This window comes from Pleurodeles waltl, chromosome 1_2 (genome assembly GCF_031143425.1).
Source record: "Pleurodeles waltl isolate 20211129_DDA chromosome 1_2, aPleWal1.hap1.20221129, whole genome shotgun sequence".
Classification (NCBI taxonomy): domain Eukaryota; kingdom Metazoa; phylum Chordata; class Amphibia; order Caudata; family Salamandridae; genus Pleurodeles; species Pleurodeles waltl.
Window position 1 is genome coordinate 1,175,296,035 of NC_090437.1, and position 20,792 is coordinate 1,175,316,826.

General features: G+C 44.6%; 1 protein-coding gene across 2 annotated transcripts in view; it reads left to right on the plus strand.

Annotated features, from left to right (window-relative positions):
- TRMT44 (tRNA methyltransferase 44 homolog) overlaps positions 1-20,792 on the plus strand; it is a 246,607-nt gene that overhangs the window by 82,382 nt on the left and 143,433 nt on the right. For both annotated transcript variants that reach the window (XM_069203438.1, XM_069203431.1), the window contains exon 6: positions 7,214-7,285. In XM_069203438.1, coding sequence (XP_069059539.1) covers positions 7,214-7,285 — 72 coding nt within the window. The remainder of the gene's footprint in view (positions 1-7,213; positions 7,286-20,792) is intronic.

Genomic DNA, 20,792 nt, shown 5'->3' on the forward strand with positions numbered 1-20,792 from the left:
ACAAGGTTGTCCGTTATCGCCGTTATTGTTCCTATTGGCTATGGAACAGCTGGCCGCTGCTATCCTTAATACCCAGACGATATCGAGGGTCCCCCTTCCGGGTGGCATCTCTACCATCTATTTATACGCGGACGACTTTCTGCTCACAGTCACGGACTTCTACACTCCATCCTGAGCCTGCGAAGCATCCTTGAGGTCTTTGTTACTCTCCCAGGGTATAAGGTGAACTGAGATAAGAGCGAGGTGCTGCCTCATATAACCACTAAGGTGGCCATAGCAGATTTGCTGTTCTGCTGGATGTCCTCCCGCCTCAAGTATCTTGAGATATACCTCAACAGAGGACTGAACTGCATGATTGCAGATAGCCTCGACCCACTGCTCACACGCACCCACCTGGATTTTGCCAAATGGTCCCAATTGGGCCTCTCCCTGTGGGGGAGAGTACAGGCGATCCACATGGCGACACTGCCCGCTTCACGTTTATCTTAGGAATGCTTCCCTTGCTCGTCCCCTTTTTTATGCTCCATCAACAGGCCTATCATTCCTTCACCATTCCTTCATCGTGGGATCCTCCCGACCTTGCCTGACCACTGCCAAACTGTTGGCCCACCGTTCTTGTGGTGGCCTCTGTCTGCCTTCAGTGGAAATGTACGCATTATTGTTACACCTTTCACAGCTCACGTATACACTCCCCGGAATGAGTGACCCTCTGCAATGGATATGCGTGGAAGGAATCTTACTACATTGTCCCCAGGGATCAACCTCACTCTATGGGGACGGGAAAACTGGCACGCTACCTGTCAATCCCATGGTACAAGCAATGGTTAAATCCTGGTGGCGTGCCAACATTTTGCTTGGAGTGCACACCCATTATCACGATTATTCCCCCCTATGGGATAACACAAAGCTGCGGATTTTGGGAGTAATGCTAGACTGTAGAGTTTTGCGAGCAGCGGGCATCACCAAAATGGGCCAGGTGATAGCGTAAACCCTTTGTCATGCTCCGCGACCAATATGATCTCTCCTCTCAACAAGTCTGGAGATACGCCCAGGTGTGACACTGCCTTACCCGTCCTTGGTCCCTACAGCCCTCGCCGATTGTCTCCTATCTTCGAACCTGAGGCCACTTTCATGGGGTAATGTCACGCCTGCACACCCTTATGATTTGCAAACTTTAGTCCCTGCCTCTCCTCCACAATCTCCACCTCTCCTGGCAATTAAAGTTACAGGTGGAAATAGAGCAAGAAGAATGGGCTGACCTCTTGGAAGCCCTGGACCGAGGGGCGCAGGAAGCGCAGATGAAATTCTGTCTTTTTAAGACGCTCCATAACTGATATAGCACACCAGTCAGACTGCAGACGGCAGGACTTTTACATCACACACGATGCTGGCGCTGCCTGAATGCCCGCTGTGACCTTCTGCAAATCCTGTGCGATTGTCCTTCTGTCACGCCCTCCTGGGAAGTGGTTGGGCGTATGCTACAGGAAACTCTACCTTTACCGACTCCGCTCCCTCGTCTGCTTATTTTTCTTCATGACTCCACCGACGCCCTGGACTTGACAGATCCCCAGACCCGTCCTCTGCACCACCGCACTTACCACGGCCAAACTCTGCATACTCAGGCACTGGCGTTCCTCCGCGCCTCCCTTGCACGATGAGTGGCTCTCGGCCATGTACCAAACGGTGTCGTTCGAACATGTCATTTACAACCTGCAGGACAAGACTGATGTATTTCTACAGACTTAGGCACCTTCTCTTCGAAATGGAGTAGATGGCAAATTAATCTCCTCCCCAGGCATTATTGCTATCTTCCCATGACTATCCCCCTCCCCACCACTCCCTCGGTCACATACATGTGCACATAAGCGTGCTTATCTTGCCCCCCTCTCTGCCAGCCTTGGCACTTCCTCATGGACGTCACTCTTCCTCCCAATCCTCTATGCCCCCTGTTCACTCTTACCTCCTGCATGTCGCTCCCCAGCCTCAGTCTTTCCTTTTCCTACCTATCCTCACCAGTCAGGTCCCTGATGTCCTGGACCCTCCTTCCCCACTACCCCCGTTGTGTCCTGTTTCTTCTTGCCAGAATTGGGCTCTCCCCAGATGCGATCGGGTCCCCTCCCCTATTATAACACACCATGTCAGCCACTCTCATTCATTGCTTGCCCTACTTAGCACCTATACTACTACTTGACCTGGTAGACCAGACCCCGTGACATCTCGTTCTCTGCTCAACTATGCCCATCATCCCCCATCCTGGTGAGATTACATATTAGCCCACCTTCCATTCCGCTATCTTATCCCCATCCCTTCCAAGCCATGAGTCACCCATCCGGTTAGCAATGTAATGTTTATCCATATATAATGACACAGTGACCCCCATTTTTTCGCTTCCCAGCCTCACTGTCTCTATGGGGCAGGGCTTTCAAGGCCTGCATTTGCCACGTCTGAGTCGAGTTGTACACTGCCCACCCTCCCTCAAATAGCCCATCCCATCTTCTCACTACATGGCACCCCCTGGGTCTCAAGACTTCTGTCTGCTTTGTTCCTCTTTAAGGACAATGTTATGGTGGTTTTATGGCTTGTTGTTATGCTTGTATTCTCTTTGCTCATGTGGTATTTTGCATCCTCCCCTTCCCTCCTGCTGATTTCTCTAATAAAAAATTGCAAAACAAACAAAGAGGTGATGTAAAGGGGGCAGAACCAGTGACAAATGTTGAGGCTGGTGGGAAAGATAAAAACTGAAAGGTATAGTTTGTATCGGAGAGGGAGGATCATAAGGAGAATGTAAGTGGTGGGGAGGGAGAGAATGGTGAGAGGTAAATAGATGTAAGAGGACAAGTCCACCAAGAACAGGTAAGCGGCTACGGGAGAGAGGCAGGGGAGAGATAGATGTAAAAGGGGCAAAACCAACAAGAGAATGTTAGAGGCTGGAAAAGGATGAGAGGTGAGCAGACAGAAGAGAGAGGTGGTTTTAAGAGGACCAGAATCAATGCGGAAGGTAAGAACAGCGCTTATTTTGAGCCGGTGGTTGTTGATGGGGGGGTGCCAGCACTTATTTTTCCACAGCAAGCATTTACAGAGACCAAGGGATGGGGAAACACACTAACAGGAAAAGAGAAAGATAGAAAAGCAGTCACCAGGTGAGAAAGGAATAAGATAAAAAGCGTTGGCAGAATCAAGCAATGGATAAATGGAGCTTGAGGTAGATTCAGAACTATACAGCCCTGGTGTTCGGTACATTGATATTTCATAGCGCTCACCACGGGTTTCTGAACAGCGCTTGGGGCACTGGCCATCACTATTTTACAAATTAAAGTAAGAGGCAGGAGGAGTTCAATATCTGTGGGACAGGACCAGTAAAGGAAGGAACGAAGGTTAGAGAGAGGGGAGAGATGGATGTAGGAGGCATAGAATGCTCAAGATAAGTTAAGAGTCTGAGGAGAGATGAGAAGAAGGGCAGAGTATGGAGGGGAGGGGAGTGTAATAATCCATGAAGAAAGATAAGACGCTTCAAGAAGATGGAAGGGGAGAGGTGAGTGTAAATGTGGTAGAACCAGTGAAAGAAGATATGAGACTTGGAGGGATAAGGGGTTAGGGGTAGTGAATGGATTAGAACTGTGGATATAAGAGAAGCAGATCCATCTAGAGAACATAAGCAGAGTGGACAGGACAGAAAAGGCATAACCATCAAGAGCAGATAAATTAAAAGGGAAAAGGAAAATGGAAGATGGATAGGTGGATTTAGGAGGGTAGAACCAGCAGAAAAGGGAAAAAGCTGATGGAGAGTTGGGACGTGAAGAGTTGGGCAGGGAAGGGAGATTTGGATGTAAGAGGGGTAGGACCAGCAACAGAAGTTGGGTGGCTTGACGGATAACTGGGAGGTAAAGGATAGATCATGGCCCAAGGAGAGGGGCTAGGCCCATACCGGCAACGAGCCAGAAAATCCAAAGTTGACTGATGGGTCTATGGCTGGGGCCAGCTGGTGGGACAGTTGTTTTTATTTCTGTGGATAAACTGGCCCCTGGCCTGTATTGGCTTGGTCATTGATCCTCAGTGTAAGAAGGCTGCTGCAGACTTCTTACAGAGCGATTTTGACACTGCCATCCAGCTCATCGTCATGTTCGGAGTGACAATGGGGTGTCCTGGACAGGCACAGTATGGGTGTGCCTCCTCCTACAACAAAGAATGCCAAAACCTCAGGGAGCTGCAGCTCAGTTAGCAATGGCCTTGCATGGGAGGTGAGGTAAAGGAGGGTTAGCATATGAGGAGGGCAAGCTGAAGAGTGGGAGGGCATTCCATATAGTACATCAAAGCACACAGAGTTATCTGCTAATCATTGAGCCTATACGAGGTGTCCAGAAGGCTCAAGGAGGCAGATCTTGCATTGGAGGTTGGAAGGACCAAAACCGGTTTGGTTAGGAACCTTGGCACATGGCCAGAGTGACTTGTGGATGGTTAAAGGAGTCCTGCAAGAGTTTTGCATTGTTATCTTTTTAAGCAAAATCGATGTGCAATTTGGTTATTAAATATTAGACTAAATATGAGTTGAGAAGCTTGGGACTTAACCTTTTGCATTTTGGTAAGTGTCTTCCCTTTTCTTTTTAAAATTGTAAATCTCTGGATTTTGGTAGCTTTATCGTGCAAGTCACACACCACCTCCCCCAACCTATACATATTCCACCATGCTGGATTTCCTATACTTATAGATGTAAACTGCACAGAATCTACTATATTAAGCCCGGTTTGTCTTGTTGCTCTAATTTAGTACTTGGCTGCTTAGTGAATCGCTCAGTATAACGTGTGGTCTTTGTTTTACTAATGGCAAATTGTTGTTCATTTTCACCCACTTCTTCTTTATATCTTACAGTTAGTCCAGTTCTTTGAACTGTTAAAATGCAGTTTGATAGTAACTGGTGTGTTTATGGGCTCAGTGTGTTGCTGTGGTCCAACACGTGGTGCTTTTGCCTTATAATGTAGCAACCACCCCACCTTTGTAAGTCATCTGTGCTGTCTCCTCCTTTTATCTCAGGCAATCTGTGCTATCTGTTCTTTGCTTCAGCATTTGCAAGTCACTCACCTCATCTCATCTGGCACGTATCTCTTTGTGCTGATCCCCCTTGTTGGCTGAAACCCAAAATGCCTATTCCATCGATTTAACTGGCATAAGGGGATGTTTGGGGTAGCACTTGAAGATCTGCTGTATATCTCTGGGACAATCTGTGTTGGAATTGTAATCATGCTCTAATCTGGAAACAATCAGTAAACATTGCAGTAATTATATGAGTTTTGGAGAGATGTAGGCCTAACTTTTCTCCGAGTTTAATTAATGTAATGTATTTCTACTTACCAGAGCTTTAGATTATTTGTTCTAGTTTTATTAGGATTATTATTTATATTTTTAGCCATTTTACTGTTATCCACACTAGGTAAGTAGCTTCTTTCAAATTTGCTTCAGCAATGCCAGAGAATTAAGTGTTAATTGATGTCACTTCCTGTGATGACACTTTCTGGGACGTAGGGGCCTCCTGTTCCTATTTTACCCAGGGCCCCAAAAATCCTAGGACCGGCCCTGCTTGCTACATGCAACATGACATTGCGAATCCGTCCAAAGTAAACTTTTTTTGTAGTTTGTTTTTACCGTGGCCAGCATCTGCAGGCACAGCTAGTTCCTACCCTTGCTTCAACGTCCGAGGACCTTCCCTGCTGCTGCTTCTCTTCCTCCAGGTGATTTTCCATCGGTGTGGGAAATCTTATTCTGTTTTGTGACAGGGAGGTGTGGTGCTGCTGCTGCTTGTTGGGGAAAGCGGTTCAGTACGGACCAGCTAAATATAAGTTGGTGGAGCTCTGAAGTATGCCTGCAGTAGCTAGGGCCCAGCAGAGAGGTTGGTGTACTCCGATGTTATTATCTTTGACACGTCGGACTGGGCCGTTGATGGTGGAAATAAAACTTTGTATCACAGCATTAGACCTAGGACACAGAGACGTTATCTGTCCATGTCTTACGGCGAGGTATTTATCTCTGAAAAGAGGGCTCTTGTCCCTCTTCACCGTAGTGGACTACTTCAAGCTTTACTTATAGAAGGTTCTGGGCCGGCTTTAGTGCTGGTGGTGCCCTGTGCGACAGTCTTTTTTGGCACCCTCCACCCCGTGGCCACCTCCTCGAATTACCTCACTACCACCAGGCAAATGTGCCCCTCATGTCTTGATAGCTGCATTTCACATACATACATTTCTTTTAAAGCTCTTGTAAAGGCTGGCTTTACTAATCCACTCAGCTATCCACATAAAATACAGTTCTGTTCTGTGCAGCAGGCATATTAACCCTCTACCCTATATTATGGCGAGTCAAAGCTGTCCCGAGACAAAACTCCCATCTCTCTCTCTCTCTTTCAGGAACATTAATCACAAGAGGTATCTCTACATTTTAATTGCTTTCTAAAAGACTGGACACACAAGGAACTTTTCAGCAGGTGCTTTTAAATCTCAATTTTCGTAAATCATTGCTAAACACAGCACCCCCCCAATCAAAATCAGCATCCGAGAAGGTTGTATCCAGAGCCAGAAATGCACTGCCAGGAGATCCACACGTTCTTGAGTAATTTCGACGTTTTTCTGGGAAAGGTACCTTGCTTGTATTTTAACACGTGGCTTATTTTTCTGTGTCGATGTCTGCAACGCCATTTAGCAACGGTAACCACACCTTCTTTTGGATAACTTTTTTTGTGGCTGCTTTCCCTTGGTGGCGTTCGTGTGCAGTATGACAACTTGTTGACAGAATGTTTCATGTGTGACAGTGCGAATTACTCACAATACTGCGGCCGAGAAAGACAATTCTCACATATTTGACCCCCAAGGCCCCTGGCAGACATCTCCTGCATTGTCTCTGCCCTTTGTCTAACTTGATTTCACAAACTTAGAGGTCACTGGCTTTCTGTTCTTGGTGTTGTTAATTGATGTTGTGTTTGGTTTTTTCAGTGGGCAGATGATTTTCCACAAAATACTTAGAAAAATTGGACAATAAAAGGTGTTCCTCTTCACGTTAGTTCAGCGCAATGTATGACAAATGTAATGCTTGAAAGTGCAGTCACGGAACACACCTAGTAACCATGAGTATAAACTGCTACATATGTGACTGATACTTTTCTGTTGTATTATGTAGGGATAGTTATCCCTGAATTTCTCCTGTAGTAATACAATTTGTTACACATTTTAGCATCGTGGTAAGGGACTGGATGTAAGAAGAAGAAAAATCTGGGACCTGTATGGAGAACGAACTAACCTGGAGGTAAATTATTAACGGGTCGTGATATAGTTCACTTTCTTGTAATATTTTGGTTCTCTGTAAGTAGCTTCTGTAACATATTTTTCTTCCAAATCTTGTACATTCCAAAAATATAGTACATAATTTTGTATTCAATATAATTGTTGACTATATTACATCCATAATCGGCTAATACGCCGCCAGAGAGAACAAGGTGTTCATGTCAGTAGGTACAAAGAAAACGGGCTTTGGCAGTGCCAGTTTTTTAGATTTTGTATTGTGAAAAGTTTTTCCCAGTCGTCAGTACGGCACAGACAACAAGCACCACATCATAGAACAGGTAAGGAATGAGCAACAGTAACGCGAGCTCTCACACATACAAAGCCGGTGCAGCATGACCAACAGCATCGCAAAATTCACACAAACACACACACTCTATATAATAGAGGCCGTTTTAGTGCTAGCCCCTCCACAATCAGACAAGCACCTAGTTAGCAGGCGTGGCATAGACAGCATCGATGGAAGCTTCACGAGGACACACAGAACAAATATATTCTGTACCATATCAGTTCAAGATTCACAAGCTCAATTTATGTTATGTTATGTTATCTGGTTTTATAGAGCTACAACTACCCAGAGGGCTCGTAGCGCTGATAGAGACCACCCAGAGACAAACAAGCCAGAGCCGAATCATGAGATATTAGAAAAGCCAGGTTTTAATAGCTTTCCGAAAATTGCACTCCTGACTGATAGACCGAATGTAGTGTGGAAGAGAATTCCAAAGTTTAGCTCCCTGATACCTCAACATGTTGCTGCCCCATCTCGCTTTCTTAACTCTAGGGTGAGCTAATAAGGCTTTGGAAGCCGATCTAAGGGCTCTAGGCTGCTGGTAGAAAGATGCCAGCGATTTCAACTGGTGTGGGCCCCTGTTATGTAAAGCTCGGTGAATGATACATAGGGATTTAAACTTCACCCACTGTTCTACCAGGAGCCAATGCAGAGTAACCAGCGCCCGCTTGGCAGATGTGTACCTAGGAATATTAAGCAGAAGGCGAGCAGACGCATTCTGTACTGTCTGTAGTTTATTGACAACATATTTGGGTGAACCTAAGAAAAGACTATTGCCGTAGTCGAGTCTGGCTAAAATTAGTGCTTGTACCGTCAGCCTTCTTGCCAAAGGCGGAAGTAGACCAAGTACCTTTCTTAGGAGTCTTATTAAACCAAAACAGGTTGCCGAGACCCTCCTGGCCTGGTATTCTAGAGTCAGGTTAGTATCTAACCAAATTCAAAGGCTCTTAATATAGTCCATCGGTGGTGGCAGAGACTCCAAGGGGAGCACAGGCAGAAATTTATTAACAAGATTGGATTGGTTTCCCAGAGTCATTATTTCTGTCTTTTCTCCATTCAGCTGGAGCCTACTATTAGTCATCCGGCTCGAGACTGCCTGTAAACATAACAGCAGTACCGAGCTATCTGACCCCTCCGTCGTAGAAAAGAATACCACCAGCTGCGTATCATCAGCATACGAAACCAGGGATAAACCAAAAGGCTCCACTAGGTATACCAACGGGGCAATATATATATATATATTTATATATATATTAAAGAGAGTCAGGGTCAATGATCAGCCCTGTGGGACCCCACATTGCAGCTTATACTGTTCTGAGAGAAGGGAACGATCCAGAACCTGAAAGGTTCTGTTTTGAAGAAATGAGGTCATCCATCTAAGTGCTAAACCTTTAATTCCTGCTGTCCCCATTCTTTGGATTAAGAGGCCATGATCCATAGTGTCAAAGGCGGCACTTAAATCCAGCATTATAATTGCTGTCACCTGGCCCTGATCCATACGTTTTCTGGCCTCTTCTGTGACCGCTATCATAGCAGATTCCGTACTGTGAGAAGGTCTAAAGCCCATCTGAGTGGGGTGAAGGATGTTGTTCTCTTCCAAGAATGTAGAGATTTGGGAATTGATGTTTGCCCAGAATTTTAGCCATGTCCGGGAGTAAGGATATGGGCCTGTAGTTCTTAAACTCGCTGGTATCTAAATTGGGTTTTTTCAACAGGGGCTTGACTAATGCTTGCTTCCATTGTTCAGGGACACAGCCACTTTGCAAGGAAGAGTTTAAGAGTTCCATAATGACAGGTACCGTAACAGGGGATCCTGATTTAAGCTTGCAGAGGAGAGATAAAGTAAGTTCCTGTGAAATAAGGGAGAAGCAAGATAATATATTCGTTGTGCGAGGTTTCGCCTGGTCTTGAAAACCATTCTCAACCTCAGGGAGATTTAGATAAATGGAGTCAATCTTCTGTAGGAAGAACCTAGCCAAATTATTGCTATGCTCTTCCGAAGCTTCCGTGGGGTCTGGGGCTGTGGGAGAATGGAGTACTTCCTTCAGCACCTGAAAAATCTCCTTGGGGGATCCCGCTGTCTGTTCTATCCTGTCAGCATAGTATAAGGACTGGGCTCGCCTTATTTCGGCATGATAGTGCATAATCGAATGTCTATACTCTTCCCTAGCTCCAGATTTTATGGAGTTCCTCCATTTCCTCTCTAAACATCTACACTTCCTCTTCAGAGTTGCCTAGTGCGGAGTATGCCACTGGGCTTTGGCTCTTCTCAAGTGCCATGACAGAATCTTATGAGGAAGTAGGGTGTTGAGACATTCAGTGATCCATTCATTAAAAGGTGCCGTGCCTATGTGGTTGCCTTTCAGAAAAGACTCCTTTCAGTTATCTAAAAGCTTAATCCACTCATCTGGGTTGAGGCAATGCCACCTCCTAACATGCCGGACCGTAGCCTGCGGAGGGCCTGTCTCCCGTGAAATCTCTAGTTTTAATGGGATTAAGAAGTGATCAGACCATGCCAACGGGGAAGAGGACATGGTACAGAGCGAGGTTGAATTACTAAAAACTAAATCAGTAGTATGGCCCCTCTCATGCTTAGGACCTTTGACTAATCGTTTCAATCCAAGAGCTTCCAGATCGATCAACAGGCGTTTGGATGCTATATGGTCTAAATTGTCTATTTGAATATTAAAATCGCCTAACACTGTTAGGTTGGGTTTATTGCTAATTAAATCAGCTACATGGTCTGGAAAAGTATTAAGAAAATCATCATGAGGCCTAGGCGGCCGGTAAAGCAATACTCCCGTAAATGTAAAGGTGGGATTCAGAGTTAAAGAAAAACACATACCCTCGCATCCCGCCCACTGAAGCGGACATGAGCTAAACGGAAGTTCTTGTTTGTAAATCACCGCAATTCCTCCTCCTCTTGAAGTAGCTCTGTCTAACCTTGTTATAGCATACCCTGTGGAAAGGGCTAGGGCTATGACAGGACCCGACCCATCGTGTAACCACGTCTCAGTGAGAAAAAAGGCGTAGGGCTGCATCGCTTAATAGGAGATTTATATCAAGCTTATGTGCCGGTAAAGAACGACAGTTTACCAGCTGAAGGTCCAAATGAGGTTTGGAGTGCAGAGGACCCAAAGATCCTAAGTCCTGTGGGGTCCATTTACATGAAGGGCAGGCCCATAAAATGTCCCTAAGTCTGGACATAACTGGCAGGTGTCAGTCAAGCCTCTTCTGAGATCCTTCAACTTCTCCGAGGTATAGGAACCGACCATATTCCTCGGAGAATTAGGGGGGGTGGCCCCTGGGCCCTGTCTGGCACGGAAGGGTGCAGACGGGCTTGCCTTAGGCGCGCTGACGGCGAGCCCGCTGCGCGCGTTGGCTGCGCGACCGCAGCATCCGGCAATATGAAAATCCCGATGCCGAATAACTGGACCCGCACCCTCCCAAAATGGCGGCTGAAAAACGTGCCACCAGTTAGGGGAAAATATGGAGGACCGGGTATGCCCCGTGGGTGTAAAAATATCAATTGAAACTGGCTGGCCACTGAACACGGGCCCAGGCAACTAAAATATTAAAAGTAGACAAGTGTCCGATAAAATCCAATATAAAATTGGAATAAATTCCCCAAAACACTTTACCTCTCTCCCCCCCCCACAACATCTATTAGAAAATTCCTTCCACTTTACCCTGGGCTAGTCTCTAGCAGTTAGCTGCGCGACCGCAGCATCCAGCAATATGAAAATCCCGATGCCGAACAACTGGACCCGCACCCTCACAAAATGGCGGCCGAAAAACGTGCCACCAGTTAGTGGAAAAAAATGGAGGACCGGGGATGCCCCGTGGGTGTAAAAATATAAATTGGAACTGTCTGGCCACTGAACACGGGTCCAGGCCACTAAAATATTAAAAGTAGACAAGCGTCCGATAAAATCCAATAAAAAATTGGCATAAATTCCCCAAAACACTTTACCTCTCCCCCCTCCACAACATCTATTAGAAAATTCCTTCCACTTTACCCTGGGCTACTCTCTAGCAGTTAGCTGCACGACCGCAGCATCCGGCAATATGAAAATCCCGATGCCGAACAACTGGACCCGCACCCTCCCAAAATGGCAGCCGAAAAACGTGCCACCAGTTAGTGAAAAAAATGGAGGACTGGGGATGCCCCATGGGTGTAAAAATATAAATTGGAACTGGCTGGCCACTGAACACGGGCCCAGACCACTAAAATATTAAAAATAGACAAGTGTCCGATAAAATCCAATAAAAAATTGGCATAAATTCCCCAAAACACTTTACCTCTCCCCCCTCCACAACATCTATTAGAAAATTCCTTCCACTTTACCCTGGGCTAGTCTCTAGCAGTTAGCTGCGTGACCGCAGCATCCGGCAGTATGAAAATCCCGATGCCAAACAACGGGACCCGCACCCTCCCAAAATGGCAGCCGAAAAACGTGCCACCAGTTAGTGGAAAATATGGAGGACCGGGGATGCCCCGTGGGTGTAAAAATATAAATTGGAACTGGCTGGCCACTGAACACGGGCCCAGACCACTAAAATATAAAAAGTAGACAAGTGTCCGATAAAATTCAATAAAAAATTGGCATAAACTCCCCAAAACACTTTACCTCTCTCCCCCCCCCCCCCCCACAACATCTATTAGAAAATTCCTTCCACTTTACCCTGGGCTAGTCTCTAGCAGTTAGCTGCGCGACCGCAGCATCCAGCAGTATGAAAATCCCGATGACGAACAACTGGACCCGCACCCTCACAAAATGGCGGCCGAAAAACGTGCCACCAGTTAGTGGAAAAAAATGGAGGACCGGGGATGCCCCGTGGGTGTAAAAATATAAATTGGAACTGTCTGGCCACTGAACACGGGTCCAGGCCACTAAAATATTAAAAGTAGACAAGCGTCCGATAAAATCCAATAAAAAATTGGCATAAATTCCCCAAAACACTTTACCTCTCCCCCCTCCACAACATCTATTAGAAAATTCCTTCCACTTTACCCTGGGCTACTCTCTAGCAGTTAGCTGCGCGACCGCAGCATCCGGCAATATGAAAATCCCGATTCCAAACAACTGGACCCGCACCCTCCCAAAATGGCAGCCGAAAAACGTGCCACCAGTTAGAGGAAAAAATGGAGGACTGGGGATGCCCCATGGGTGTAAAAATATAAATAGGAACTGGCTGGCCACTGAACACGGGCCCAGACCACTAAAATATGAAAAATAGACAAGTGTCCGATAAAATCCAATAAAAAATTGGCATAAATTCCCCAAAACACTTTACCTCTCCCCCCTCCACAACATCTATTAGAAAATTCCTTCCACTTTACCCTGGGCTAGTCTCTAGCAGTTAGCTGCGCGACCGCAGCATCCGGCAGTATGAAAATCCCGATGCCAAACAACGGGACCCGCACCCTCCCAAAATGGCAGCCGAAAAACGTGCCACCAGTTAGTGGAAAATATGGAGGACCGGGGATGCCCCGTGGGTGTAAAAATATAAATTGGAACTTGCTGGCCACTGAACACGGGCCCAGACCACTAAAATATTAAAAGTAGACAAGTGTCCGATAAAATTAAATAAAAAATTGGCATAAACTCCCCAAAACACTTTACCTCTCTCCCCTCCACAACATCTATTAGAAAATTCCTTCCACTTTACCATGGGCTAGTCTCTAGCAGTTAGCTGCGCGACCGCAGCATCCGGCAGTATGAAAATCCCGATGCCAAACAACTGGACCCGCACCCTCCCAAAATGGCAGCCGAAAAACGTGCCACCAGTTAGTGGAAAGTATGGAGGACCGGGGATGCCCCGTGGGTGTAAACCTATAAATTGGAACTGGCTGGCCACTGAACACGGGCCCAGACCACTAAAATATTAAAAGTAGACAAGTGTCCGATAAAATTCAATAAAATATTGGCATAAACTCCCCAAAACACTTTACCTCTCCCCCCTCCACAACATCTATTAGAAAATTCCTTCCACTTTACCCTGGACTAGTCTAGCAGTTAGCTCCGCAACCGCAGCATCCGGCAATATGAAAATCCCGATGCCGAACTACTGGACCCGCACCCTCCCAAAATGGCAGCCGAAAAACGTGCCACCAGTTAGTGGAAAAAATGGAGGACTGGGGATGCTCCATGGGTGTAAAAATATAAATAGGAACTGGCTGGCCACTGAACACGGGCCCAGACCACTAAAATATTAAAAATAGACAAGTGTCCGATAAAATCCAATAAAAAATTGGCATAAATTCCCCAAAACACTTTACCTCTCCCCCCTCCACAACATCTCTTAGAAAATTCCTTCCACTTTACCCTGGGCTAGTCTCTAGCAGTTAGCTGCGCGACCACAGCATCCGGCAATATGAACATCCCGATGCCAAACAACTGGACCCGCACCCTCCCAAAATGGCAGCCGAAAAATGTGCCACCAGTTATTGGAAAATATGGAGGACCGGGGATGACCCGTGGGTGTAAAAATATAAATTGGAACTGGCTGGCCACTGAACACTGGCCCAGACCACTAAAATATTAAACATAGACAAGTGTCCGATAAAAATCAATAAAAAATTGGCATAAATTCCCCAAAACACTTTACCTCTCCCCCTCCACAACATGTATTAGAAAATTCCTTCGACTTTACCCTGGGCTAGTGTCTAGCAGTTAGCTGCGCGACCGCAGCATCTGGCAATATGAAAATTCCGATGCTGAACAACTGGACCCGCACGCTCCCAAAATGGCAGCCGAAAAATGTGCCACCAGTTTGGGGAAAAAATGGAGGACCGGGGATGCCCTGTGGGTGTAAAAATATAAATTATATACTTTGGGGCCGTTTGATGAATCTTCATAAAACTTAAAAAATATGATGCTCACTTCAAACGGCCCCAAAGGTATTAGCAAAACAAAAATCACTTTTTCTATAGAAACTAGGTCCTAACTATACCTAGTGGTAAGCACCAACCCTGTGGGAATTAACATGACAAAAACGTGTTTTGGGACTGCTCCTTTTTCTCAGCTCCCGCATAACGGATCAACTCAAAACTTTCCAGGCAGCAGCTGAAGTGAGCATCAGATTTTTTAGAAAGATTCATCAACTGGAGCCAAAGATGTAGGCAAGTCAAAAAATGATTTTCCTATGGAAACTAGGTCCTAACTATAACTACCTGGAGGCAACAGCCATTAGGTGATATATATATATCCATATCCAGTGCTTTAAATGAGCCGGTACTCACCGGTACTGAGTACAGGCATTTTCGAATTTTTCCCCCTTGAGTACTGAAACTTCTCCTTTGCCAGGGAGAGTGCCTGTACTCTGAGGGCCAGTAGCCAGTTTCATATTACAAACGTTTTTTCATAATAAATGCACTGACTGCAGTAACTGCAAATGTGTATGTTAGGTCTGAGAATGCCAATTGTTTGAGAGGAGTCTGTGTGAAAGAGCACCTTAATTCAAGTGCCAGTATTTCAAGGGGTCAGTGTAGTTGCCAGGGTTCAAAAGAACTCATACCCTTCACCAAAAAAGACAAATAACTGTGACCTCTGTCTTGTCCTCCTAAGGTACTTGGGTATCGGATAGGTAAATGTATATATATATAAATTGTATGCTGTGTCCTTCGAAAAGCTGGCATGTAAACACATCCCTGATTCTGCTCCTCGGGCTGGGTTCTCCCCATATGGTATTTTGGTGCATGTGTCTGTGAAGTAATACACACACAGTATGTATTTTGCATCAACATTCACAGATGTATTCTGAGAATATCTTAATCCCATTGGATGCTAGCACCTTAGCCCTGCTCCTAGCCCCACCCAAAGGCCCTCCCATGACCACAGCTTAATGTGATGAGTACCTGCACTCATTTTGTTCTCATTCAAAGCACTGTATCTAACTGATGTAAAAATCAAAGGTTCAGGATAAGTTATAGTTAGGAAAAATATATTCATAATTTTCATACAGAACCACCTTAAACTACACAAAGATTAGAAATTTGAAAGTTATGGTTATACCATTAATTTATAATCTGTCCCCCACCCAAAACATAGTATGAATCGTGCACCTCTGTACACAATGTTGTGAACTCGCTAGCCAGACTACATGAACTATAACTTATCCAAAATATTTTTTTCTGATTGAAATGTAATTTAAAAAAAATATATATGTTTCAGATTGTGGAGTGTTGTCGAATGAGGTGTTGTAGAGTACAGTGGCAGAGAGTTTGATGTGGAGTGAAGTGGCATTTCATAGATTGAAGTGGCGGGTCATACAGTGGAGTAGAGTGAAGGGGCTTAGAGTGGACTATCATATAGTGAAGTGTCGTAGAGTGTTGTGGTGTAGAATGGAAGGCATGTCATAGAGTGGAGTGGCATAGAGTGTAGTGGCGTGTCATAGATTAGAGTGGAGTAGCGTGTTACAGAGTGGATGGTGTAGAATCTCTTACATTGGAGGGATGTAAAATGGAGTGTCATAGAGTTGAGGGGCAAGTCATAGTGTGAAGTTCCATGTTTTAGAGTGGAGTGGAGTGGTGTGTTGTGGAGTGGTGTGTCACGTGGTATAGAGTGTCAAAGAGTGGAGTGCAGTGGCATGTCACACAGTGGAATGTGGTAGAGTAGAGTGGAGTTGTGTCATGGAGTGGCATGTCATATAAAGGAGTACAGTGGTGTGATGTAGAATGGAGTGGCATGTCATAATGTAGTGTGGACTGCTGTCTTAGAGTGGAGTTGTGTTACACTGAGCATTGTACAGTGTAGTAGTGTGTCATAGAGTGGAGTAAAGTAGGGTGGAGTGGTGTAGAGGGAATTACATAAAATGGAGTACAGTGTTGTGGATTGGCATGCAGTAGAATGCCGTAGTGGAAGGGTATATAGTGTTAAAGAGTGGAGTAGAGGTGAGTGGCATAACGTGGAATAGAGTAAAGTGTTGTGTAGTAGAGTGGACTGGCATAACATGGAGTGGCATGTCATACAGTGGGCTGGAGTGTCGTAGAGTGGAGTGTTGTAGAGTGAATGGCCGTGTCATAGAGTAGAGTGGCGTAGAGTGGAATAGCTTGGCGTAGAGTAGTGTGAAGTAGCTTGTCATAGAGTGGTGTGTCATAGAGTTTGTTAGAGTTGAGGGGCATAGAGTGGAGTGGCATGGTGTTGAGCGGAGTGGAATAGGGTGTTGTCAATTGGCGTGTCATGAAGTGGTTAGAGTGGAGGGACACAGAGCGAAGTAGAATGTTGTGGAGTGGCGTGTCATGCACTGTCTTAGAGTGGAGTGGCATAGAGAGAAGTAGTGTCTCATAGACTAGGGAAGAGTAAAGTAGCATGAGTGAGTTCCGTAGTGTGGCATAGAGTGGAGTAGAAAGTTGTCGAGTGGCATGGCATAGAGTGGATTGGAATGGAGTAGAGGGTTGGGTGGCATAGTGTAGATAGAATGGAGTAAAGTGTCATACAGTGGATTGGTGTGTCATTGAGTGGAGTAGATTTTTGGAGATTGGAGTGGCTTGTTAGAGTATTTGAGTGGAGTGGCATGTAATTTTGTAGAGTGCTGTGTTGTGTCATAGAGTGGAATGGCGTGTTGTAGAGTGGAGTGGTGTAGAGTGACATGTCATACAGTGGAGTGGCATGGAATGACGTAGAATGAAGTGGCGTGTCCTATAGTGAAGTGGGGCATTGAAGGCAGTAGCAGCGTGTCGTGGGGATGTGTGTCATAGTATCTTTTGTCAAATGTGAATTTGTTTTTTATTCAATAGGTACAGCAGTAATATATATATATATACTCAAACACACAGCAATAAAAATAAATGTGACCCAATAACATTCAGAGCAACTGTACTAATACACACATATTGACATATTTATTACTACAGTGCATATGCCAAATTAAATGTTATTACCAAGGTGGCATTAGAATTTTTGTCTTTAAATCATCTCAGGTTGCATTGTGTATTTGACTCATGGATGCAACTCTCCTAATAGTGGCAGGGCAACTTTGAAGTGATTATATCTTACTGCACAAAAATTAACCCTTTGAATCCTGGTTTTGGTTAAATATATATTTTTTAAATAAAATAAACACATTAAAAAAATTCATGTCACAAACCATATATGCAGATGCCCACCTTGTAAACCACTTTTTTTTGCCATTGTTGAGAGAGGGACATCGTAACCCACTCCAGGCTTTGGGTTTCGTAAGTCTTGGCCCCTCCCAATGTTCAACAATGGTAATAAATGGTATGTTACACTATGCAACTGCAGGGGCTGGCACCCATCCTGTCTTCAGCTGTCAGAAGCGATGTTTGACTGTAGGATCGGACTTTTGATCAGTACCTTAAGTTAAACTCTCTGCGGGTGAGCAGTCTCCACTGTGCATGGTCTTTGACCATCCACAACAGGAGTTGAGTATGGGAGCTGACCTGCATCAAGCCTGTATTTCTCTGTGCCTCGTCGTTGGAGCCTTCTGTCTGGTGCATTGGCAACTATGCGCTCAGTTGGTGGAACCTTGCCTGGAGACAAGGTTCATCTGGCTGGATTGCTGTCAGCCTAAGAGCCTCAATGGTGCAGCTTGAGCCGGCAATGTGTCACGAGCTGAGAGAAGTTGCGAGAACACCACAGGGACGCAGTCTCTCTGGTATTGCCTCTGCATGATTGGCTCAACCATTGGAGGTTATTTGTCGTCTAGTATGTCAACAGGAAATTGTTATCACGTCCGGCACGAGGGCCATCTTAAATTAGAAAGTAACGCACAATAGCCTATGAATATTAACTGTTGTAACGGCACTCCTCAAAACCAAGTAGACTTCTACCCTCATATAGCCAGTTGATGTGGAGCATTTATTGGAATAACACACTGACAGCAATTTGTATATGGTATGTTTATAAACCATATGTTTGTGTTTCATTATTTCCCTAGAGACCAGTTATAAAATATTGCTAACTTTTTTAGTTATTCTAACTTTTTAAAAGGCAAAAAAACAAAAACATGAATTTGTAGAAAAACGTGGTTCAGAGCCCCCTTTCTTGCCACAACCAAGGAAGTCAGCAGTACCTTGGAAAATATGGTTTTGCTCTTTTCAGAATCACTTAGTGGCACTAGATGCTGAAAGGTTTGCACCAAAAAGGAAAGCTGCCCTTCTCTTTAGTCATCATGGACAGAAGGGTCAGCAAATGTTTGATAATTGACCCAAAATTGTTCCAGCAGATGAATTCGAACATTGAGCTGAATATATTGAAGTAGTAACTAGGCTGTCAAGCAAATTTGCAGAACAACCAAGCGTTTTATTGGATAGGTTTAACCTTTTCAAAAGAAAACAAAACCAGGAAGAAACAGTTGAAGAATGCATCTCTGCATTAATAAATTGGCTTCCACATGTAACATTGGGATTGCTTTGGATATATACATTAGAGGTCAGTTTGTGCATAGTTGCAACTCAAGGGAAATTCAGGGTTGTTGTGATCCAACTCTGTCTGAAATTACAGACATTGCTAACAGTACTGAGTGAACTATTATCTCTAGCAAATATATAGCAAGTGAGACTGTTATTGCTTCTATTAATACCATGCACAGTATTGATTCACTAAATGCTTTATCTCTCAAAGTCAGACCAACGAAAGGTTTAACAAAATAATTACAGCAGTGTTTTTTAAATGTGGATTAAATCGTATGTTAGCAGCAACTCTTCATGTCTTGCATTAGGTAAATGCTGCAATAAGTGTCATAAGGTAGGGCATTTTCAGAGTGTTTATGAGTAGTAAGAACCACATACAAATAAGCAGCGTTGATGTTGACACTAAGGAATATACTCATGATCTTTCAAAGCTTGTCCTCACATTTGACACTGATTCATCTGTTCCAAAACTTGTAAAAGGTCCACTTAGCGATGTGATAATTGGTTAAATGTATCTAAATGTGATGGCTGATTCAGATATCCCGATAATGATCATTTCGGATGTCTTATACGAGCAAATATGGTTGAGAAATCCCTCAGCCCAACGGATATGCTTTCCAAAGCCTATTACGATCAAGACATTTACATGTTGGGGTTTTTTATGGGTAGCTTGGTGTGTCTTGGAAGACAAACAATCATCAAAATATATGTAGGCATTAAAGGGAAAAACATTGATGGATGGCAGCATTTAAACCAAATTAGAATTAATGCTAATCCCAGGATCTGACACTCTGGTGATGTTCAACACTACACATGGCTGAAGATAAAGCAAGCAAAAGTATTAATTAAATCATTAGATTTATTCAGTGGGAAAATAGGTACCCTAAAGAGATTTGTACACCTAATTAGGCTAAAGAAGAATACTGTGAAAGTTGTTTACAAACTTATGGTAACTCAAGTGCAAAACAAGATTTTAAAAAGCTTTTAGACATACTAACAGATGAATGAGTCATTTCAAGGACTGATTCCTCCAAGTTGTTTAGTCTCAAGTGTACAAAACTAATCAGACAACATTAGTCTTTTTGCAGATTTGGGCACACTCAATAAGGACATATTTGTGGATTGTCACCCCTTGTCTATGATACATGAATTGTTAGCTAATATTGGAACAGCAAAATATTTTTTCCTGGTAGATCTGATATCTGCATACCACCAAATACCACCCACTAAGGATTTGCAAGAATTAACCAACATTTATAACACCGTTTGGGGCATATAAAGTCTTGCAGCTGCCATTTGGCTTGGCATCTGCAGCAAGTATTTTTCAGAAGTTAATGGACAGCAGTTAATAGTTGTCAGTGGGGTACAAGCCTACCAAGATGATGTGTTGGTTTTCACGCAAACAATAGATGAGCATAACAAAATGCGTCCATTACTTACGTTAATGGCATTACTCCTAGTCCTACTCCCTCGCCTTCCTTTAGACCAATGAGGCTCCCTGTCTCCCCATAGACCCTCCCTTCCCCTTAAACCCCCCCCCACTACCTCCTGTACAAAAACAAGCCCAAGCAGCAACTCAGGCGGTCCGTACCGGGAGGGCCGGAGGGAATGGAAAGGAAGGCGAGGGAGTAGACTAGGAGTAATGCCATTAACGTAAGTAATGGACGCATTACCTCCCGTCCCTCCCTCGCCTTCCTTTAGACCAATGAGACATAGCAATAGAAAACAGGAGACGGACACTGAGTTGCAATAAGTTTAATCACAACCAAGAAATACCACCTAGTCCCCACCCCCCCTATTACATCA